Genomic DNA, 23,615 nt, shown 5'->3' with positions numbered 1-23,615 from the left:
TTAGAGAGAGAAAAGGCCTATAATCCTCCTTTATGCACCTGCATAATTAGTCCTCCATAGTTGTAAAAAAAAAAAAAAAAGGAGAGGCTGAGCTGCCTTTTTCTTTTCTTTCTCACCCCAATATTCCAAATGAGGAGGAATTAATTAATTGTGGGGAGAGAGAGAGACACGCTTCGAAACCCCACCCCTGGCCCCAGCATGTGCTTCCTGGGCCTGTCTCCCCACGCCTCGCCTGGGCTGGAGACAACCCTCCCTGGCCGAAGGGGCTGGTCTCGCTCGCTCTTCCCCAGGCCTTTCTGGTCAGGCGCCCGCCAGGGCAGCCCCGCCGCCGCCCGCACCGCGCAGGCGCAGAGGGCCCCTCCGCTTCAGGCAGCGCGACGGGCAGCCCCTCCGCGTGGACCGCTATATAAAGCGGCGCGGGGTCCTGCGGCGCTCGCTCGCGCTCGGGGGAGGCTGAGGCGGCGGCGGCAGCGGGAGCAGCAATGGCGGATTTCGACGCTTACGACGACCGGGCCTACAGCAGCTTCGGGGGCGGACGCGGGTGAGCGGGGTCGCCGGGGTGGGGGGCGGGGAGGCGAGGGGGGGCCCGCGCACGCCGAGGGCGAGGGGGCGGCTTCGGGCCTGCCTGGGGAGGGGGCGGCGCGGGGGGAGGGATTGTGATGCCCAGGGCGGGAAGGGGGCAGGTTGTCTGTGGGGTGGGGTGGGGGACCGCAGCCTGGGTTTTATTGGGGGGGGAGGCAGGAGGAGAAGGGGGTGGGGGAGTGCAGCCTGGGTTTTATTGGGGGGGGGGGAGAAGCAGGTGGAGAAGGTGAGGGGGGCAGGCTGTCTGTGGAGTGGGTGGGGGGGACAGCAGCCTGGGTTTTATTTGGGGGGGAGGCAGGAGGAGAAGGGGGTGGGGGGAGTGCAGCCTGGGTTTTATTGGGGAGGGGGAGAAGCAGGTGGAGAAGGTGAGGGGGGCAGGCTGTCTGTGGAGTGGGTGGGGGGGACAGCAGCCTGGGTTTTATTTGGGGGGGAGGCAGGAGGAGAAGGGGGTGGGGGGAGTGCAGCCTGGGTTTTATTGGGGAGGGGGAGAAGCAGGTGGAGAAGGTGAGGGGGTGGTCTGTTTGTGGGGTGGGGGTGGGGGCAGCAGCCTGGGTTTTATTTGGGGGGGGAGGCAGGAGGAGAAGGGGGTGGGGGGGAGTGCAGCCTGGGTTTTATTGGGGGGGGGGGAGAAGCAGGTGGAGAAGGTGAGGGGTGGTCTGTTTGTGGGGTGGGGACAGCAGCCTGGGTTTTATTTTGGGGGGGAGGCAGGAGGAGAAGGTGAGGGGGGCAGGCTGTCTGTGGGGTGGGGGGGACCGCAGCCTGGCTTTTATTGGGGGGGAGGGAGGAGAAGGGGGTGGGGGGGAGTGCAGCCTGGGTTTTATTGGGGGGGAGAAGCAGGTGGAGAAGGTGAGAGGGGTGGTCTGTTTGTGGAGGGGGGAACATAGCCTGGGTTTCATTGGCGAGAGGCAGGTGGAGAAGGTGAGGGAGGTGGTCTGTCTGTGTTGGGGACCGCAGCCTGGGAGAACCTCTCTCTCTGTGGGGGTCTAAACAAACGCCTATGGTTAGGAGGGTCTCCAATCCTGCCATGGAAGCCCTTCTCTGGCTTCTGCTGATCTACATAGAGTTTTTGTTCCCTCCACTTAAAATACTAGAGCCCAATAGGGTCATTATGCCATGAAGCTGATGGCTGGGAGATCCAGGACAAATAAAAGGAAGGACTTCTTCACACAGTGCAGAGTGGAACTATGGAACTCGCTACCACAAGATGTAGTGATGGCCACCCATTGGGATGGCTTGAAAAGGGGGTTGGATCAATTCCTGGAGGATGAGAAGGCTATCCAGGGCTACTAGCCCTGATGGTTGTGTGCTATCTCCAGTATTCGAGGCAGGAAGCTGGTGTGCACCAGTTGCTGGGGAACATGGGTGGGAGGGTGCTGTTGCACCATGCCTTGTTCATCCCTGGCCGATGGCTGGTGGGCCACTGTGTGAACAGAGTGCTGGACTAGATGGACCCTTGGTCTGATCCAGCAGAGCACTTCTGATGTTCTTAAAAGGAAAACAGACACACCCACCCTACACAGCATTCAAAGCATGCTGGAGATCCAGGTTCTTCTCCTTCCTACCCAAACGTCAAATCCTCCATAGAGCTCCATCTCACAGGACAGGAAAGCTCAGCAGGATGAGATAGGCCTGAACCCTGTCATTAGGGGAGGGGGGTTGTGATGCCAAGGAGGGGGTGAGGGAGAATAATCCTGTTTTTGATGTGGTGGTGGGGATAGGCCCTGTCAAGTGAGGCAGGTTAAGAAGGTGAGGGGGCATATGAACAAAGCATATGAATGTCAGAACATAAGAGGAGTTCTGCTGGATCAGACCGAGGGTCGAGCATTCAACTCACAGTGTCCACAGCTGTCAACCGGGGACCCACAAGCAGAACATAGGTGCAACAGCACTTTCTTGCCCATGTTCCCCAGCAACTGGTGCACACAGGCATACTGCCTCTGATATTGGAGGTAGTGTATAACCATCAGGACTAGTTGCCTTTGACAGCCTTCTCCTCCAGGAATTATTATTATTATTACTATTATTTATTTATATAGCACCTACAATGTACAATGTAATTTGTCCTATCTGCTTTAAAAGCCATCCCAGTTTGTGGCTGTCACTACATATTGTGGGAGCAGATTCCATAGTCTAACTATGTGCTGTGTGAAGAAGTCCTTCCTTTTATCTTGTCCTGAATCTCCTGCCAATCTGCTTCACAGGATGACCCCTTTGGGTTCTAGTATGGTTAGGAGGGCTCATAAGAAGAAGAACTCTGCCTTGTGGGGAGGGGGCTTGTGATGCCACGGAGAGGGGTGAGGGAATCTGGATTTTGATTAAGGGTGGGGTGTAGCCTCTGGCAAGGGAGGCAGGTTAAGAACGTGAAGGGGGTAGACTAGCAGAGTTGGAAGGGGCCTAGAAGGCCATCAAGTCCAACCCCCTGTTCAGTGCAGGAATCCACCTTAAAGCACACCTGACAGATGGTTGTCCAGCTGCCTCTTGAGTCCCTATATAGCTAAAAAACTGGAGCTTTTAAAGTTAATTTGGGTAACCTTTTGCACTGCCCATGATTTTCATTTTGCTACCTAAAACTACATTAAAAGGTTTGGAGGAAATGGGGGTGATGTATAGGATGTAAAGAATACATGAAAGGGGTTCATAATAAGATCTGGTTCTGAAATCTCAACTGTGATTTTACTGACTTGCCGTTTGCAATCATTGAATAAGAACTTATTTTCTTTCTGCGCTTCGAACTTATTTTAAATGTCTTCTTCCTAACTTGCTTTTAACTTTGTGTGCTATCATTGTAGGCTTGGGCTTCATGTGTATGTCTAATTTTGTTCTATGCTGCTCTGGAAAGTAATTGAAAATTGTTATATTGATAGAGGTAGTAATAGCTTTTATTTGGTTTCTGATGCTTTTTTAAAAAAGGCCTTAATAATGATAAGCTAAATGCATTATGTGAAGTGTGGTGCTCAGAATGCATTCCCCATTAGATAATCATGGATGTTTCTGACATAAAATGTGCTTTTCTCCTCTTATCTACTCTCTTAGTCCCTTCTGCTTTCCATGGCCCGGTTTGCTTAGAGTGTTTGTAAGGATTGTAGTGCCACCAATGTAAATATTGCTTTACAGAGTAAAGCAAGTACGAAATAACAGAAGTCTGTCCCCCAAGGAGCTTGCAAACTAAGTGTTGATCATGAGGAGCAGAGGAAAGTAGGTTGTGAGTTTGTGGAATTACAGCAGGGACTAGTAATATGCAGTCTGGGGGTTGTGGAAGGGAGACCCTTTCACATAAAGAGCACATGGAACTAATACAAAGGAAATAAAACTGGTGTAATTGAAGGTTACTGGTGTAACTGAAGGTTACACCAGTTAGAGTAGCCTTCCTCAACCTGGGACGCTCCAGAGGTGTTGGACTACAACTCCCAGAATGCCCCAGCCAGCTGGCTGGGGCATTCTGGGAGATGCAGTCCAACACCTCTGGAGCGCCCCAGGTTGAGGAAGGCTGTTTTAGAGTGTGGGGGTTAGATAATAGAAGCTTACGTTTCTGTAGTAGGTGAAGGAATAATTTTGAATCTGGTGAGGCTGAGACCTTTGGCCTTTCCGGCCACGCAACACACCAAGCCACGGCGGTTTATTTTCTGGTGGTTCCCATTACGGGTTTGTGCGTTGGCTGTGGGATAGTTCTGCCACCCATGATGGATTAAACCACCCAGACACACCCCATGTGCTGCAGAATGGTTTTAGTGGGCTATTTGCATTATCTACAATGCATGGTGGTTAGCAATCCATCATGGCTTAGCGTTACGTGTGAACCCAGCCAATGCCTGCCTTAAGGCCTCTGGCAACTTGTTTAGTTGTGCTACTTGTTGTATAGGAGGGATTATGTGCTCCTGCAGTATTTATGCACGTTTACTGCTGCAGTATTTATGCCTGAAAGTTGTATGTTTTGCCACCTGGTGGTTTGTAGCCCATAATTTCCCCAAAACCTATCAGGCACCACATTGACCTGATGATTTGGAGCTATATCACCACTGATCACAGCTTGTCAGGAGTCCTTTTGCCACAAACTATAAACTTTCTAGCATCCGTAGTTTTTCACGGTGGGTGAGCATGCGAAAGGAACAAAGAAAGGCAGAGAGGAGTCTGAAGAAGGTCTGTCTGTCAGGGGAAAAGGGCAACATGATTATGCCTGAGTCTGAAGGAGTGGGGCAATTGAAATGCTCAAATTTGTATGTAGAATATTGCTGTAGGGAAGGAATATTTAGCACCTTGAGCTTCCGTTTCAGTTCATGTTTCACCTAAGGGAGATAATTACATAGGGTGACCATATGGAAAGGAGGACCGGGCTCCTGTATCTTTAACAGTTGTATTGAAAAGGAAATTTCAGCAGGTTTCATTTGTATATATGGGGAACCTGGTGAAATTTCCTCTTCATCACACCAGTTAAAGCTGCAGGAGCCCTGCCCTCTTTTAAATCTGGTCACTGTAGTATAGCTCCTGTAGCTTTAACTGTTGTGATGAAGAGGGAATTTCACCAGGTTCTCCATATATACAAATGATACCTGCTGAAATTCCCTTTTCAATACAACTGTTACAGGAGCCCGGTCCTCCTTTTCATACGGTCCTCCTAGATTACAGCATGGGGTAAAGTTTTGAGAGTACAGTATAAAGTGTAACACCTTCAGCATCTATTCACTGGCGTTCTTATTTAAGAGCAAAATCCCTTGGAAATGGGACGAGCTGGTTACTGCTTCCTTTGTAAAACTGCAAATTACAGTGGCTATAGTCGTCATGAATAAGTTTCACTTTCATTTTGGAGCAAAACGACGTGAATCTGATTTTGAGACGTCCATTTAGCTATCAGGTTTAGACTTTTTTGTTCACACAGGCTTTTTAGATATGTTTGATTTTAATTTAGCTCTGCCTTCTGCTGCTTTATTGTAGTTTTATTTATTTATTTATTTATTTATAACATTTGTATCCCGCCCTATATCATTAAGATCTCAGGGCGGCATACAGATAAAAGCATACAGTATAAAACAGTAAATATGCACAGTTAAAAACAAATTAAACCATGAACCAAGTTAAAGCAATATATAATTTAAAAGCATTTAAAACCATCTTAGTGGATTTAACCATCAAAGGCTAAATGTTTTTTGTGGATATTTGTTTTTTATTGATCCTCTTTGCATGTAACACAACCCATGGTTTGTCTGAGCTACCCAAGCTGGAGTGAGAAAGAGAACCATGTTATGCTAACACCATGTCACACTGAACATGTTGGACTCCATGGCCTTATAAGGCCCTTCCAACTCTACTATTCTATGTTTCTTTGTGTTAGACTACGACTTCCATAATTAGCTGGCTGGAGGATTCTGGGAGTTGTGGTCCTGCACATCTGGAAAGCACCAGGTTGGGGAAGCCTGTCCTAATCTCTACGCCATATAGTGGCTAAGCCAAAATTCATGCAATTTAAGTAATCACCATAACTGGATCAAGCTCAGCCTCCCTGGTGTGGATCTCAAATTAGACTTGGAGACTGAAGGCTACCAGCCAAAACAGGAACCAGGAGAGGAAATTCTCCAAGACTCTCCAGGAGTCAAGGAGGAACCTTCCTAGGAGCTTATCAAACAGGAGGCCCAGATTCAAGATCTTCTCCCTTGCCAGATCCCAGAGCCTGCTGCAGTGGGCGGAGTTCAGAGGAGGTGGGAAATGGTCCTTTAGGCTTGCCAGAGGTTACAGCTTGAAGACTCTTCTGGAAGGAGGAATCTGGTAAAAACATTGCCAGGCACAGCAGGAAATAGATAGGCAACTGGCCTGCTTTGTTATTCTAACTAAGCTTAGAGAATAGCTCCTGTGCTGGAGCTTCAGGTATGAAGAAGTGTCTATTTACTGAATAAAGCTTTTGTGGATTGCACAGCAGACATTTATATTGTCTCATATCTCGGTGGGGTGGCTTGACATCATGACATACTGCTGGCCTTAAATCTTCCCCTGTTCATCCTTGCCTCAATTTCTCCATGCCTGTGATGCTTTTCTTATGTCTCTTTTGGTTTATAAGCCCCTGTCATATCTGGGTTTTTTTGGTAACACTCCATATACATAGACAGCAGAGTATAAATAATAAACGTGACAGCCTTTTGGAATGCCCTTACGAAAGCAGATAAATCAGACAAGACTTGAAACGAACAAGCGTCAGTTCTACAGTAGCCCTTCATGAAGTCAGACTATTCCTCCCTAGGACTGGTGGGAGGCATGTTCCATCAGGCTGTTGCCTGCATTAGGTCTAGAACCAATAGATGGAAATAAATAACTATCTAGGCAATGTGACACCCAACTTGGAAGGAAAATGAATAGAGAAGGCCTGCTAAAATACCACAAGTGATAAAAGATTTATTGAGCCCCTGCCAAAGGAAGTGAGGCAGGTGGCTACCAGGAGGAGGGCCTTCTCTGCTGTGGCACCCCGGCTGTGGAATGAGCTTCCCAGAGAGGTTCGCCTGGTGCCTACGCTGTCTTCTTTTGGACGCCAGTAAAATTCTCCCAGTATTTTAACAGTCTAAATAATTCAATTTTAACTTTGCTATTTTAAATTTGTATTTCTGCACCGCTGCTGTTTTTATCCTGGTTGTGATTTTATATTATGGTTTTATACTTCGAATGGTCTTAATTTTTGTGAACAGCCCAGAGAGCTTCGGCTATTGGGCGGTATAGAAATGCAATAAATAAATAAATTGTGAAAAACCAAAACCTTAAATATACACATTCGAGATTATATTAGTTACCCGTGGGACCTTTTAGGCAAGGTGTTTTCAATCAGGATGGTTCAAAGGTGGGAATAGGGGAATCCCCCCTCTCTTCCAGTGCATGGAATGCTCATTAAATCGGATGAGCGAGTCTACAAATCTTAGTGACAAAATTTTGATATAACGTGGTGTTTATATCAACTTTTTCTAACAGGTTTTGAATCCGGAGTGCATAAACACACTCTATCATTCTGAAAGATACTTGGATCAAGGTAGCCCAACCAGTTGGCTCTGTCAGTTGACATTCATGACTAAAATATTGACAGGCAGTTAGAACATGACATACTGCTAACTACAGGCAAACCATTTATACCCTTTGGAACAAGAGTACTCCAAAAGTAGATTGAGAACTACTGGTAGATCTCTGGGTACTTTACGATTAAATCAACAAGGATATTATTTTGTTACTCCCGGTAGATTAAATACCGAAACCTCTTTCGTGGTTGGTCTTGCGCTAATTGCTTTATCCCCCTGTTTCAGCATTCTTCACCTGTAAAATATAAACCAATAATAAATGGTTGACATTGACCAGATCTTTGTGGAGTTGTGCAGCACAAGTTTAAGCTTCCAAACTGTAGTAGCACAGATGTAGATCTGTATTTGTATATTCAGGTCATTCCAGTGTCTGGCTCATAGGCTGCGGTAAATCACTGACACGGTTGCATGAGTCACCATTTTGCATCGAGCTCCTTCCATCGCTACCTCACCCGTATTTTTTCTCAATTCGGTGGACCTGGGTTCTATTCAGACACATAGTGGGGGGGGGCACGAACCTGAAGTCTGCCCCACTTTTGCTTTTCAGCGTTGCGATATACAGAGCATCCCCTGCTCAGAGAGGTCAGCCTTCCCAGAACACTGCTTTCAGTTTTTACTAAGAGAAAACTGTTCTACAACCGAAGTATGGATTTAATCTCAAAAAGCTGTGTGATGCTCCTGCCAGTGCAGCAGCCATTTAGATAAGTGGCACAGCCTTGCTTAAGTAACTACGGCATGAGCACAAAAAGTAGTGGATTTCAAGAACACTGCAAGACTTCTGGAAAAGCGACAGACCTTTTGACCGTCAACGCTGGTTTGATAAGATTTGGAAACTAGCTTTAAATGATAAGTTGACGCAACATAGCAGGTTAGCAAGAGGAGAAATAACGTCAGACACATTTGTGGAAAACTGGTTGGACTTTTTCACATTTATTAATATGAATCCTGGCGAACCTAGACCCCCAACGACTCAGGAATCCTTTTGGTCAGAGGTTCTAACTTGACCTGCATCTTTTTCTGTACCAAGTGCTTATTGAGGGAATGAACACCCATGCTTTTTTATAGTGGTGCTGTGGGAACATTTATATTGTTGTTGAGTGTTTTCTTTTACTCTGTGTGTGTTTATTGTATTTGTCCTTACTTGAAAATCAATAAAAGTAGTATTAAAATAAAAAAAGAACACTGCAAGACTGTAAATTCTATGGCATATGATGAAGGGGAAGAGGGCTGATATTTGAGTTAGGCCAGTGCCTGAACAGAAACTAATAAGTTCATAAGTGCCATGCTGGAGCAGACCGATTTGGGACCATGTAGTCTAGCACTCTGTCCACACTGTGGCCAGCCAGCTGTTGACTAGGGACCAACAAAGCAGGACGTGGTGGAACAGCACCCTCCCAACCCATGTTCCCCAGCAACTGGTGCACACTGGCTGATTGCCTCAAATACTGGAGATAGCACACAACCATCAGGGCTAGTAGCCATTGATGGCCTTCTCCTCCAGGAATTTATCCAACCCCCTTCTAAAGCCATTCAGATTGGTGGCCCTCACTACATCTTGTGGTAGTGAGTTTCATATGCCCTCTGTGAAGAAGTCCTTCCTTTTATTTGTCCTGGATCTCCCACCCATCAGTTTCATGGTATTCTAGTATTTTGAGAGAGGGTCCCTGTCCACATTCTCCACACCAGGCATCATTTCGTCCACCTCTATCAGGTCTCCCCTTAGCCTCTATTTGTCCAAACTAAACAATCCCAACTGTTCTAACCTTCCCTCCTAGGGGAGATGCTCCAGCCCCTTAATCATTTTAGTTGCCCCTTTTAGTTGGTGTCCATCACCACATCTTGTGGTAGTGAATTCCGTAATTTAACATTGCGCTGTTTGAAGAAGACCTTCCTTTTATTTATCCTGAATCTCCCACCCATCAGTTTCATGGGATGACCCCGGATTCTAGTATTTTGAGAGAGGGAGAACAATGTCTCCCTGTCCACATTCTCTATACCATGCATAATTTGGTACACCTCCATCAGGTCTCCCCTTAGCCTCCTTTTTTCCAGTAAAGTGCTTCAGATGCTGGTAATAGTTCTGCCCTTTGGAGTACATCGCAGTTTGTCTTCCCTTTACCTGATCAACAGGATTGCCTAAAATGTAACCACAGGCCTTGGGTGCCATCTGGCTAAATCTCTCCCGCCATACACACATGCACAGCCTGAACCCTCTTCAGCATGAAGAGCTGTCGAGGCAAACATCCAAGCACTGGTATCAGAAAACTAAAATATTGCCTTTCAAGTCAACTAGGCTTAGCTATCCTACCTACTTATCTAAACTGAGCAAAACCACTCGCTCATTTAAACACACATTGGAGAGGAAAACTCACAAATTTAAATACAAATTGGAGAGGAAGAGAATGTTTAGAAGGCTCTGTAGCTCAGAAATTGCAGTGCACAGTTGAAACCTGTACTTTGCCCAGAAATCTGTCCATCATATTTTGATCCCCAAAGATGTAGGTAAGGAAGTGATGGTGTTAAAAGACTATACCTAATTGCAGGGCTGCGAAGAAGATGCACAACTACTTAAAAGGCTTTCATTTTCCACAGATGGGTCTGTCATTTCATGACCTGTGGCTTAGAGAAAATTAGATGTAATAAATATACAAGCTTGTGTATCTATCCCCAAAGGGCTTAGATGAATGAACCCTTCTGGAAGAGGAGGGTGTGTTCACATGTTTAAAATTGCATGAAACGCTTTGTCATCACCCACTCCATCCAAGAAAGATAATTCTTGACCTTCTCTCAGTGCAATAGTCCCAGTTGACTTGTGTCTCTTTCCAAAACGTAAACTTCCTTCTCAATTGGAGTGAGAACATTTTGTAGTCTTAAGCCTTGGTCTTTTAGTGTTTCCATTGGTGAATACCAACCATTTCGTTGATGATTGGCTCCATTTCACTGCCTTTCTATCTACCTTTAATATTGGATTTCAGATGTGTTGGGTTGTTAATGCCACATTGGTTTATTGAAAATATAGTTCTTCCTCGGTCAGTTTTTCCCAACCTAGTGTTTTGAACATCATCCTTGACCATTGCCCATTTTGTCTGGTGGGTACCAGGTGGGGGGAAGTTGTTATTGGTGTTCCTTAATCCTTCAGATGAGAACCCTTGTGAAATATGTGCATCTTGGTTGGTGTCAAGTCCTTTGCGGACCTGTTACTAAACTTGGATATATACTTGAATTGGATTAATTTTGTAAACCGCCCAGAGAGCTTCAGCTATTGGGCGGTATAGAAATGCAATAAATAAATAAATATTGCCCCCGTCGTCTACCCAGGGATTTTCATGGCGTGGGAAATTTAAGCCTCCTGCTCAGCACACCATATTGATTCTCATGCAAGCCTTCAACCCAGGCACCGTATTGATCCTTACTGTTTATCCACAGCAATTGGAAAGCAGACGCAATACCTTGACGTGGCTTCTCCAAGGTTCCTAAGTTTAGCCTTAGACACGTTTCCAAAAGTGGGATGTCACCTAATAGAGGCTGCCGGTCTTCTGCGTTTTTGCTTGCTGTGGCACTCTGGCAAGTGCGAGATTAAGCTTCCTTTCTGCCTTGGAGCTGTAGAAGTGGGTAATGATCACCCAGGCACCCTCCCAACATCTAAGGTTGGAAGAAGGGTAAGAGTGGTTTCAGAGGCAGTTGGAGCTCCTTGGCAGCACTGGGCCAATCCAGCAAGTCGCCCGTCCTGCTCCAGAACAGGGAAGGGAGATGAAGTTTAAGTTCAGCTCCTGCTCAGAGGAGGCCTCTGCCTTCTCCCGTTCAGCCAAGGTACTGTACATGGAGTGGGGCAAGAACCCACCTACCATGAGTTTTGGCTTGGCCATGAAGATCAGCCAACGATTAGAGGTTCCTAGAGACTGCCCCTGTTCCTTCGCCTGCAGGATGCTTTTTTAAAGTACTAGGAGTGTCCTGTCATCTTCAAAACGGCAAGGAGGGTGATGGGATGGTAGGCTGGGCTTCATGGATCCAGACCAGTCTTTGCAGCGGGCCTCAGAGGAAGCCGCCTCCTGGCTCTCACATGGGGTTCTGGCCTTCATATGTTGCCGCAGTGATGTGGGTAGATAATGTCTACTGTGATCATTTTTATTGATTGATCCCACTTTTGGGAGCTACTCGTAATTGCGTTTGCTTGCGTTCATCCGTTACTAGGGTTGGAGTGTTTATCTCTGTAATCTTCACTATTGTTCAAGCCGGAGCCACGTTGGCTTCAGGCATTCCCACTGAGGCCACTTGGGGGTCTTTCCTGGCCCGTGAGCAACCTCTCCTCCCCCCCCAGTCTACACCAGAGGTCTTTCCTGGACTCTCATCACCACCCCACTCCATATCGTCCAAGCAAGGCCTCATCACTCTGGCACCAAATCACCAGGCAGGCAAATCCTTGCCCCTTGGACTGGGGTGGACTCGCTTGCCCCTTGGACTGGGGTGGATCTTTTCCTCATCACTGAAAGAGCGCTGTGCTCTACTCAGTGTTGCAAAACCTCATAAGAGGAGCCCTGCTGGATCAGACCAAGGGTCCATGTAGTTTATCATTCTATTCACACAGTGACCAACCAGCTGTTGACCAGAAACCTACCATCCAGCAAGGGACCACATTTCTCTCTCTCTCTCTCTGTCGCCCACACTTTCAATTTCTCCTCCACCTCCACCTGTGCAGAGCCCCCCTGCAGCCTGCCAATCACATTGCTCTTTATCTCTTGGGTTCTTCCCCCATCACAGCTGAGGTTTCCTGCATTCTCCTTGTTCCCCACCCAGCCACCTTACCGCTGAGGAGTGGCACGTCTCCTGAGTCCCCGACCCGAGATCATAGCACCCGTCTCCTTGCTAAAGCAAGCAACAAGGCAAAGCTAGAGAGCGTCTGCTGAGAATGAACAGCTACTGCAAAGAGACGGAGAGGGTGGAGCAGGCGTGGTGGTGCTAGGCCAAAAGTTGCACTTGGGGTGCTAGGGAGTTATTTATTTATTTATTACATTTTTATACCGCCCAGTAGCCGAAGCTCTCTGGGCAGTTCCCAGAAGTTAAAATCACAAAGAGCATAAAAACAACCAACGGTCTAAAAACACAAATGCAAAATACAATATAAAAAGCACAACCAGGATAAAACCACACAGCAGAAATTGATATAGGTTAAAATATGGAATTAAAACAGTGAAGTTTAAAATTTAAGTTATTAGGTGTTAAAATTCTGAGGAAATAAAAAGGTCTTCAGCTGGCGATGGAAGGAATCCAGTGTAGGCACCAGCCGAAACTCTCTGGGGAGCTTGTTCCACAGCCGGGGTGCCACAGGGGAGAAGGCCCTCCTCCTGGTAGCCACCTGCCTCACTTCCTTTTGCCGGGGCTCACGGAGAAGGACCCCTGTAGATGATCTTAAGGTCCGGGCAGGCACATATGAGAGGAGGCGTTCCTTCAAATAACCTGGCCCCAAACCATTTAGGCCTTTGAATGTTAGTACCAGCACTTTGAATCGGGCCCGGACCTGGACTGGCAGCCAGTGAAGTTGTAAAAGGACTGGCGTGATGTGGTCTCGCTGGCCAGTCCCTGTTAGTAGCCAGGCTGCCCTGTTTTGTACCAGTTGAAATTTCCGGGCTGTTTGGTGCTATAGTGCAGAAGTCCTTCGCTGCAGCTGGAATATGGCTGCTGCTTCTTGATCTGGGCTACATGAACCCTCGGTCTGATCCCGCATGGCACATCTTATGATCCCTCAGGTAGTCTGACGTAATCCTGTCCTTGTCAACAGGTCTCGTGGCAGTTCCAGCCTTGGGTCGCGTAAACAGAAAGAGCTTCCGACAGAGCCGCCTTTCACAGCATATGTTGGCAACCTTCCCTTCAACACAGTCCAAGGAGACATCGATGCCATCTTCAAGGATCTCAGCGTAAGGAGCGTGCGACTAGTCAGAGACAAAGAGACAGATAAATTTAAAGGTAATCGCTTCCATGCCTCCCCCTTGTGCTACATTCAGGGAGGGTGGCATCTGTCTTACTCAGGGGGTAGGCCAGGTTTTGAGGTTCATGTGCCCTCTCAATTGGTTTAAAACTGTATCATATTAGAAGCAAACTTGGCTGCTGAGAAATTGGGCAGAGATATCTGCATACTCAAGGTCTGCAGAAGTTCTTTCAGTCTTTCTTCATAGGGCTTTGTTTCCAGACCCCTGATCATCCTGGTTGCCCTCCTCTGAACACGCTCCAGCTTGTCTTCAAGAAGGATGCAGACAACCTGGAGCGTGTTCAGAGGAGGGCAACCAGGAGGATCAGGGGTCTGGAAACAAAGCCCTATGAAGAGAGACTGAAAGAACTGGGCATGTTGATCCTGGAGAAGAGAAGATTGAGGGGAGACATGAGAGCACTCTTCAAATACTTGAAAAGTTGTCACACAGAGGAGGGCCAGGATCTCTTCTCGCTCCTCCCAGAGTGCAGGACACGGAATAACGGGCTGAAGTTAAAGGAAGCCAGATTCCGGCTGGACATCAGGAAAAACGTCCTGACTGTTAGAGCAGTGCGACAATGGAACCAGTTCCCTAGGGAGGTTGTGGGATCTCCCACACTAGAGTCATTCAAGAGGCAGCTGGACAACCATCTGTCAGGGATGCTTTAGAGTGGATTCCTGCATTGAGCAGGGGGTTGGACTCGATGGCCTTGTAGGCCCCTTCCAACTCTGCTATTCTACGATTCTATGATAAGTAGGGAAAATGTTTGGGGAAGGGGAAATTAAATCGACAATCCTACTCCCCCTGTTCCACCCCAGCAAAGCAGCCAATGAGGACGGAGTGGGTTCAGTGACCACACAACGCTGAGTTTCAGCGCGGAAAGGGGACAGAATGGAGGATCTGGAAAGAAGGCCTGTTTAGCCGCTGGCCACTTCCCTCCAGGGTCACGTCACGCCACAAGGTATTGGTGCAGGTCCCATTTCTCCTTAACGACGGGCTGTCCTCTTTGCCACGAGGCGGTTTGCCTAGTGACTCCCTGGCATGGATTCCCTGTGAGGTTCATTTGGAGGAGCCCTGTGTGATGGTCTGACCGACCGACCAACCCATTGACGGCCTGCACAGGGAGTAGCTGGCGAGAGTGGCCCATTTCATTGGCTCTCCTCTGAGGAGTAGAAGGACCATCCAGGGTGCAAAGAGGAGTGCAGCAGCAGTGACACCAACAAAACATCTGCAAGGCAGGACATATGGCCCCTGCTCCACTCTGCTGCCTAAAACACCTTCAGGAGCTAGACTGAGGTGCATGCAAAGCATGAAGCAGCAACGTCCGGCAGTTAATTTTTTAGAAATTATCTACTGCTTTTGTACCATTGTGTGTCTCCGAGACAGTTAATGCAATATTCAAAATCAATACCAAGGCGTCGTACGGCTCTATGAACCAAAAAGTACCAGCAGAAAATGTCTAAAAGCCGTACAAAAATATCGCGTTGAGCAATATCTGCCTCGTGTGGCGCAGAGTGGTAAAGCAGCAGTTTCTGCAGCTGAAACTCTCCCCACGGCCTGAGTTCGATCCCAGCGGAAGCTGGTTTCAGGCAGCCGGCTTGGGTCGACTCAGCCTTCCATCCTCCCGAGGTCGGTAAAATGAGGACCCAGTTAGCTGGGGGAAAGGGAATCACGGCCGGGGAAGGCAACGGCAAACCACCCCGCTATAAGGCCTGCCAAGAAAACGTCAGCGAAAGCTGGTGTCCCTCCAAGGATCAGTAATGACTCAGTGCTTGCACGAGAGGTTCCTTTCCTTTCCTTTCCTGAACAATATTACGAAATTTGGAACAATAATATACAAGGCAGCGGTATGAAATAAATAAAACGTTGCCTACGTATGCAACAGATCAAATTACCCACCCAAAGCTTGAGTGAACAGGGCAGGCTTTGCCTGATGCCTAAAACGCTAGCATCCTAACTACCATGAGGGTCTCCCTGAGGAATGAGGGGTGGTGGTTCATAATCGGGGTGCAACTATTGACAGAAAAGGCACCCTCTGGTAGTTGGCCACCTCATTTCTACAGGCAATAATGCCCAGCGAAGGGCCTCTGAGCTCAGCTGTTGGGGAGGCTTGCTTGAGAGTAGGTAGCCCTTCAGGTGCAATCCTTGTCCCTCTCTCTCATGTTTCCTTACGCTGTTTCAGGAAACCGGGGACAGAATTGGAAACTAGGATGGCAGGTACTGGTATTCAGAGAGCCAGTTTAGTTTGTGGACCGATTTGTGTCTTTCCACACCCTACCTACCAAGTTCAACTTCTTTGCCTTGATATGCAAGCAATCCCCTTCTGTACACCAGCTGGTTTTAGATCACAGCTTCCCAGGTCAAAAAGTTGGTTTCTTATCTACAGGGTGGATTTAAATCAATTTGATTTAAATCACGATTTAAATCACTACTCAGAAAGACTTGATTTAATCGTGTGACTTCCCCCCACCCCAAAAAAGTGGACTCTATTCATTGGATTTTTTGAAACTTAGCACTTAAGAGGTAAATGGGGTTGATTCTGTGCACATAGATTTGCAAAGGCACAATGGGACTGTGATCTCTGCAGACACAAATTCACAGTTTTGAGAACTGTAAAACCAAGCCGCTGTGATAATAATATCTTCCAGATAGAAAAATTGCCCCATAATCTTACAGAAACCTCTGGGAGAGCATGGCATTGTGAATGGATGAATGGAATTCGTTTACCCCCCAAATTTAAACATTGCATGAATATACACAGCCTCATGCTACATAATTAAAAACTCATCCTTATTTCGTGATGAATAACCTTTGGACTATAATGTATCTTAAATAGAAAACTATCTTTAGATAGATTTTTCCTCAAAAAGCATTTTATTAAAAAAAAAATAGGATTTACATTAAAAAATACGATTTTTAAAAAAATAATAATAATGGCTTTTTATCCACCCTGCTTATCTATAAATCTTTTATTTTCGTTTCTTTTTGTGCTACAGGATTTTGTTACGTAGAATTTGATGAGGTCGAGTCACTTAAAGAAGCTCTGACGTACGACGGAGCAGTAAGTATTGCTACATCAGACAGCATTTGGAGACCGGGAACAACTTTATTTGGCGAGCATTAAAAACTCTTTTTTTTCTCTCTCTCTCTCTTTCCCACCGAACAGCTTTTGGGCGATCGATCGCTCCGAGTGGACATAGCCGAGGGCCGGAAACAAGACAAAGGTGGCTTTGGTTTCAGAAAAGGTGGCGGGCCGGAAGACAGAGGTGACGTTTTAAATGGCTGCTCTTTGCACACTGGAATGGCTACTTTGGCGTCACCACCACCATCATCATCATATATTTCTTACCCGCCTCTCCGATTGGATCGAGGCAGGCAGCAAGCATAAAATACTGATTAAAAAGATAGTATACACTGTTAAAAACATCCTAAAATTCTACTGGATAGGCCTGCCGGAAGAGATCAGTCTTGATAGCTTTCTTGAATGCTAAAAGATTGTCAAGCTGACGAGTCTCCTCCGGCAGGTGATTCCACAGTCTGTGAGCAGCAGAAGAGAAGGTCCTCTGGGTAATACCTGTCAGCCTAGTCTTTGCTGACTGAAGTAGATTCTCCCCAGAGGACCTGAGCGTGTGGGGCGGATTATACGGGAGAAGGCGATCCCGCAGGTCGCCTGGACCCAAACCGTGTAGGGCTTTAAAGGTGATAACCAACACTTTATACTTCGCCCGGAAACTAATTGGCAGCCAGTGAAGAGATTTTAAGACTGGTGTGATGTGGTCACCCCTAGGTGTACCGGTGACCAACCTGGCTGCCCTATTTTGAACTAGTTGAAGTTTCCGGACTAGGCACAAAGGTAGCCCTATGTAGAGTGCATTGCAGAAGTCCACCAACACTCCTGAAGTTGAGTGCACAATATATAGGGAGCCCAATGTGCTGTGCATATACCAAAAGCCTCAATGCGGTTTATCCAAGCCACCAGTCATATAATGAATGTCAATGGACATTTAATAAAAGTTACTGGTGATTAATAAGGACAAACACATGTCATAAACATGAAAGAATACAAACAAGGGCAAACATATAAATGTAATATTAAATGATGACTCCGGATTGTATGCACCGTTTCCAATTTCATCAGTAATACACGTTTTCAATTTTCAAAAGTTAAGCATTCACTATAACATGTAAGCTTGGCATGTTGGATGCAGGTTCTAACCCCCATGGTAGACTGTTTGCTTCCTGAAGACAAATGTTGGACTCTATGCCCAAAATTGGGAAAGGGTTTCTGATCTGTAATTAACAACTTCTAGAGACAGCATGAGTTTAAACCGACAAGGAGAAGGCAAGTGGAGTGGAGCCTTCTAGCACTTCTGGCCTTTCTCATTGACCCGTGCTTCCAATGTGGCTTTCTTTTTAGGCATGGGCGGAGGTCCGCGGGAATCACGAGGAGGTGGATGGGATTCCAGAGATGACTTCAATTCTGGTAGCAGTATTTTTTACTTTTTCATATTAATGAAATCTTTTCGAACCTCTTCTCTTATTTTTTTAAAAAAATCTCCTTTTGCTCCCTCTGTCAGGCATGCCTGTTACGTAAATGGTCAGAAGGCAGTCTGGTAGGACAATAAAGCAAAATCCCATAGCATAATCTGGACATTTTCCATTTTTGAAGGTCGTGGCAAAGTTCACAAGTGTGTTGACTGTTTTCTTGGGAGAATTTCAGTGTCTGTGACTAGGAACTGGGGGCGGGGGGCAGATTCCTTGAAGACTGAGGTCATGAAAAGTGTGTTTGACAAAGGTAAGTATGCTTCCTTTCAACTTGAATCGCCTTCAGAACAACCTGACTCTGGCTTGTAAAATTCTGCTTTACTCTGCCTTGTCATTGGACCATCTGTCCAGATGTGTCCAGATGTCTCTTTCCTTTCTGGTTCAGCCAAAAATTCTGACTCCTGCAATAAAAGCTTCAGGCTCGCTGGGAGAGAAGTAGATGAGGATAGACGAGGTAGCTTATCCACCCCCACCTTTGAAAACTTAATACTTTTTTCATCCAGTTTGCCTTTCTATTGAATATGATGAATTACTATTTCTTTCCTCTGCACCTGTTGGGAGAGAAATCGCAAATGCTGGCATCTCAGATTTGTTGATGCCTGGGCTGGGGCACTAACTTGTCTCTGAGCATGCTCAGTAACCCGAGCAGAAACTGCTCAGGGTGGGTTGTGTAGTCCTCTAGGCCGCTTTTCTTTGCACTGCTATTTGTACTGGCAACAAGGGAGAGGGCCTTTTCAGTGGTGGCCCCCCCAATTACGGAACGATCTCCCCGATGAGGCTCGCCTGGTGCCAACATTGTTATCTTTTTGGCACCAGGTTAAGCCCTTCCTCTTCTCCCAGGCATTTAACAGCATTGAAACAACATATACTAAGTTTGTTGGTTTTTAACGGACCCCCAGAATAGCTGTTTTTATAAAGCTACTGTTGTTTTTATGCTTTTTATGTTTTTAAACTTTGCATATTTGTTTTAATGTTTGCACTGATGGCCACGTCCCTCTTTGCAGGCTTCAGAGATGACGACTTCCTGGGGGGCAGAGGCCGAACACGTCCTGGGGATCGGCGAGGAGGGGGTGGCGGTCCACCACCCATGGGAGGCACCGGTCGCTTCAGGGATGGCCCTCCGCTGCGTGGGACTTCCATGGACTTCAGAGAGCCAACAGATGGTAGGCTCTCCCTCTACGTTACGGCCAAACTGGATCGTTAGTGTGTTCACCAGTCTGGGGACCCACACTGCTTAACTGGTGCATGGTTTGAAATGCCCATGTGCTCTGTGTTCAGTGCTTGGAGTTGCCCAAACCACGCCCTATGCCGTTATCCCAGATGTTTCTGCCTGCTTGTTAACGTCTCCTCCAGGTGCGATTCCTTTGTCCCGTCTGGCGGGAGAAACAGCATGTCAGTTTTAATTACAATATTGTGGGTTCCCCCCCTTCCCCCTTCCTCCAAGGCGTTCAAGGCAGCATACCCGTGACTTCCCCTACTCCGTTTTATACTTTACACGGCACATGTCTTGGAAGAGGCATTTGCACAGGAGGGAATGCCTCTTTTGAGGTAGTGGCTGCCATCTTCAGTTTACATAAGTACTTACGTCAAAATATTTGCGTGCCTTGGACTGCAAGAAGATCAAACCAGTCCATACTCCAGGGAATCAAGCCAGACTGCTCACTTGAGGGAATGGTATTAAAGGCAAAACTGACGTACTTTGGCCACATAATGAGAAGACAGGACACCCTGGAGAAGAGGCTGATGCTAGAGAAAGTGGAAGGCAAAAGGAAGAGGGGCCGACCAAGGGCAAGATGGAGGGATGATATTCTGGAGGTGACAGACTTGACCTTGGGGGAACTGGGGGTGGCGACAGCCGACAGAAAGCTCTGGCGTGGGCTGGTCCATGAAGTCACGAAGAGTCGGAAGCGACTGAACGAATAAACAAAACAAAAAAAAGATTAATTTGGTTGATTTGATCAACCAAACCCTGCAGTCAGATTTGCAGGGAGCAACTTCAGGCAGCAGTTCCTCGTCTTGATGAAAGCACTGCCAACTCCCAAGTAGTCCTTAAGGCCTGGCAATCTATCCAAAGGAGCAGCCCAATGGGCGTGCCTTTCTTCCTGGCCATTGTGATCCTTATACTTTTGGCGTCTTGACTTGGCTATTCATTTGGCACACGTTAGTGGGACATCACTGGTATAGAACCATTTTGACTTGCACCTTGGGCCACTGGAGTTTGTCCTCCCTCTCCCCCCCCCCCCTTATGGGATTAGCTAGGGGAAACGTTTTCAGGGTAAATAAGTCCACATGCTAAGTATGTCCTGTTGTTCCTTGGAGAAAACGTGTGTCCTAGAAGATCTCTTCACACCGTTCAGTCATTGGGTGGCACTTGCTTCGTTGGAGTTTGGGTTCTGCTGGAGTTGCCTTTTGTTTCTGCCCCTCTCCAGCAAAGGGGAAAGTTTTAGATGTTGCTAGCTCTTTTGTGTACAGCATCAAGGCCTGAGCTGGCCTGTCTGGGTCTTTTCTCCTTGCAGAGCTCTGTTCCCGGGTCTTCCCACTCAGGCCAAGCTGCAGGATCACTTGAGCTGAAGGTCTCCAGTGCAGGAAACTGTGCTGCCTTTAGAGGGATATAAGCTCCACTTAACTTCTGGAGAAAACCTTGGTGGTAGCCATATTGTCCATCGCCTTCCGATACGGGAGGTGCCGTGCGGGCCTCACACTGTACTATCTGCAACAATGTGTATATGTGTACCATCTAGTGATCCAACTGTATAGCTTTTCCACACAGAAAGGACTTTGGTCCAAGCACATGGATCTGTTGACGTGGTACTTCTGTCGTCGTCGCAGACGGCGCTTTGGTTTTGGATTGCATTTTCGCTTTCATTCTACCTCAATTTGAGAAGCGACCATACAGTTCCAGAGTAGCAGCGAGTGCAATAAAGAGCCTTGTGTGGCAGCTTAAAACGAGCAGATTTATCGTGGCCTTAACGCTTGTGGACTAGAGCCCATGGAATGAATGAATATATATATATAAAACGCCTAGGTATGTTTCCGTAAAGGCTTCAGCTGATACAGGTTGCTAAGCAACAGTAACAACGTGTAACGTCAGCTGATACAGGTGGCTAAGCCCCTCGCCTGATTCCTCCAGGCTTTCCAAGGTAATCCTACCTCCTTTTCTGTCTCTTCGCTCCCCCCCCCCCCATGAAGGGGGTAGTGTCACGGTCTGGAGCATGAGCGAGGCACAGCCGGGGCCCTTGCTGGCCGGGTGGGAGGCCGCTTGCCTTCTGCGAGCCCGGGCCCCAGCCTAATCTCATGCGAGCTGGGTGGGCGGCCCAAGGCTGACAGGAACCCCGGGGAGAGGGTGACACCTCCCCCCGGGCTCCCTGCCCCCCAGGTCTGCCAGACGGCCCTGTATCGGCGTCCTCCAAGCAGCTCGCGCCCCCGCGATGATATTGAATTAATAAACTTTAAGATATGCTACAACGGCGTATGTTACGCCCGGTACATCTAGTATGTGTCACACACTGTTGACTGTGTGCCTGTGCCAATGTGAGGCCCACACTGCATTTGAAGTGGGCTACCAGCCACGAAAGCTTACGCCGTAATGATCTGTTGGTCTCTAAGGTGGCACGGAGGGGGTTAGGTGTGGCCTCGTGTGAGCTTGTGAACCGCATCGCCTCATGCCAAAACGTTTCTTATCTTGCAGAGGAAAGAGCCCAGCGGCCCAGACTCCAGCTCAAGCCCCGGACTGTCGCTACGCCCCTCAACCAAGTAGCCAATCCCAACTCTGCTATCTTTGGCGGAGCCAAGCCGAGGGATGAAGCTGTGAAGGGAGAGCAAGAATGAGCTTGAGGGGGCACGAGTGGGGGGGGGGGCGGGAACGGGGATCGAGGGAGGGACTGGGTGGGGTTGGGAGAAAACGCAAGACAGCCCAGAGTGTCTAACTGTGCTCAGAACATTAACCCTGCGGCCACCATTCCTACCATCTTAATACTTGTCCTCCTTGAAACAGAAATGGAAAAAAAAACACACCATAAAACAAACCAGAGCTTGTGAATGCATGTCCGCTGTTAACAAGTGGTTTTTAGTATGTTCTTGGCTTTGCTGTATCTAGTGCCTGCATTGTCTTAAGTTTCTCTCCCCGCAATTTCCCAGCATCTAACTCCCCAGCACACGGCTTCTGGCCAATAAAACGCTGCCCTCTTCCACAGATGTGGACTCCTCCAATCTGAAGTGCTGCTTTGCCGTGCTCTCCCTCTCCGACCCTTTCTCCTTTCTAGACACGTCAGACACGGCTTCAGTCTTGCTCCGTATTCTTCCCTTCCGCCTTCTACGGTGCTTCTGAGTCCGCTGCATGCTTACCACCGACCGCCCACAGTGGCCCCCTACTCAGAAGAGTCCCGGCCAAGCGGAAGACATCCTAGTGTCGTAGAATATACAACCCCTGTAGAATTAGCTTATGCAACACAAGAGTTAAATAGGATTACCACCTTCTAGCCATTAGGCACTTTCGAATACATATAATCAATTCTCCCCCCCCTCCCACCAAGGCAGCTTAAAAAGGTTTAAAACAGCCACAAGAGAAAGGGGAGGCCGTTTGACATGAGCGCTGACAGCAGCATGCAGGCATCCGTCTGGAGCTCCGTTGGCAACTAAATTTCAAATGAAAGAGGCGGCCCTCCGCTTTCTCATCTTGGCCTACATAATTCTCCGTTTCGCTCACAGATCGGTGCTATCAAAGCTTGTGCCTATTTTAGCACCCAGGTCTGTCTCTTCCAGCGTTTTCTTGCATTTTTTTTTTTACATGTTTGCTAACTGCTTTTTAACCAGTTTCTTAAACTAATAAAGTTTATTTTTTTTTCTTTTTCTTTTTTTGGGGGGCCCCTCTGTTTTGAAGGAAATGGTGTCTAAACTTGCCACTCTCCGGCCGGCATTTGGTTCTTTCTCAACTTGCTTTGCTTTCATGGCTAGCCTAAACCTCCCTTCTCCAATTGAGAGCCCGTCTCTCCGGATCGCAGAAGCCCAAACTGGTTTATGAACGGCCCAGAGGCCTGGTTCACTGCCTTCCATTATAGATGGCCGTTGCCTTCCTCTCTCCATACCTGATGAATTCTGCTGGGAAAGATTTGATGGAGTAAGTTTCAGGGAGAGGAATATTGAACAGTTGTGCGAACGTGAACACCTGTTCACATGTCAAGGTTACAACTTTCAGTGTTCAGCCTGAGCGATGTTCATACGTGCAGTGTCCAGCTTCAATGTTGGGGTATCGGGTTGTAGAAAGCAGGACTGACAAATGGAAGCAGGCGTGTGATCCTTCCTCTCCTGTTAAAATAAGTCATGTCCAATGTGTAAAAACAGGCCCCAACCTGAGGAAGGATTTTGCAAATTGATACCCAAGGGGCAACGTCCATTTGGATAAACAAAACATTATTACATTCGACATCATATAACATCTGTATCGGCAATTGATTGAAGAGAAGCATTCTCTGTTCCTGCCTCT

At 47.4% G+C, this 23,615-nt stretch overlaps 1 protein-coding gene across 1 annotated transcript; it reads left to right on the top strand.

Moving 5' to 3' along the window:
• The first annotated feature begins 440 nt into the window (after window positions 1–440).
• EIF4H (eukaryotic translation initiation factor 4H) lies at window positions 441–21,979 on the top strand. Its single transcript, XM_063146367.1, has 7 exons — window positions 441–541; window positions 13,402–13,586; window positions 16,585–16,649; window positions 16,755–16,854; window positions 18,006–18,071; window positions 19,138–19,296; window positions 21,822–21,979. The coding sequence occupies exons 1-7, from the start codon at window positions 483–485 to the stop codon at window positions 21,959–21,961; spliced, it is 774 nt and encodes a 257-aa protein (XP_063002437.1). The 5' UTR covers window positions 441–482; the 3' UTR covers window positions 21,962–21,979.
• The last annotated feature ends 1,636 nt before the right edge of the window (window positions 21,980–23,615 follow it).

This window comes from Elgaria multicarinata, chromosome 22, assembly GCF_023053635.1.
Source record: "Elgaria multicarinata webbii isolate HBS135686 ecotype San Diego chromosome 22, rElgMul1.1.pri, whole genome shotgun sequence".
In the NCBI taxonomy this organism is placed as follows: domain Eukaryota; kingdom Metazoa; phylum Chordata; class Lepidosauria; order Squamata; family Anguidae; genus Elgaria; species Elgaria multicarinata.
The sequence above is the reverse complement of the archived record's forward strand: the minus strand, read 5'-3'. Positions and strand labels throughout refer to the sequence as shown.

Bases quoted from the DNA above. Each gene is read 5' to 3' on its own strand.
- EIF4H (XM_063146367.1), top strand. From the start codon at position 483: ATGGCGGATTTCGACGCTTACGACGACCGGGCCTACAGCAGCTTCGGG. The intron at 542-13,401 runs GTGAGCGGGGTC...CCTTGTCAACAG, and splicing joins AGCTTCGGGGGCGGACGCGG to GTCTCGTGGCAGTTCCAGCC. The intron at 19,297-21,821 runs GTAGGCTCTCCC...CTTATCTTGCAG, and splicing joins CTTCAGAGAGCCAACAGATG to AGGAAAGAGCCCAGCGGCCC.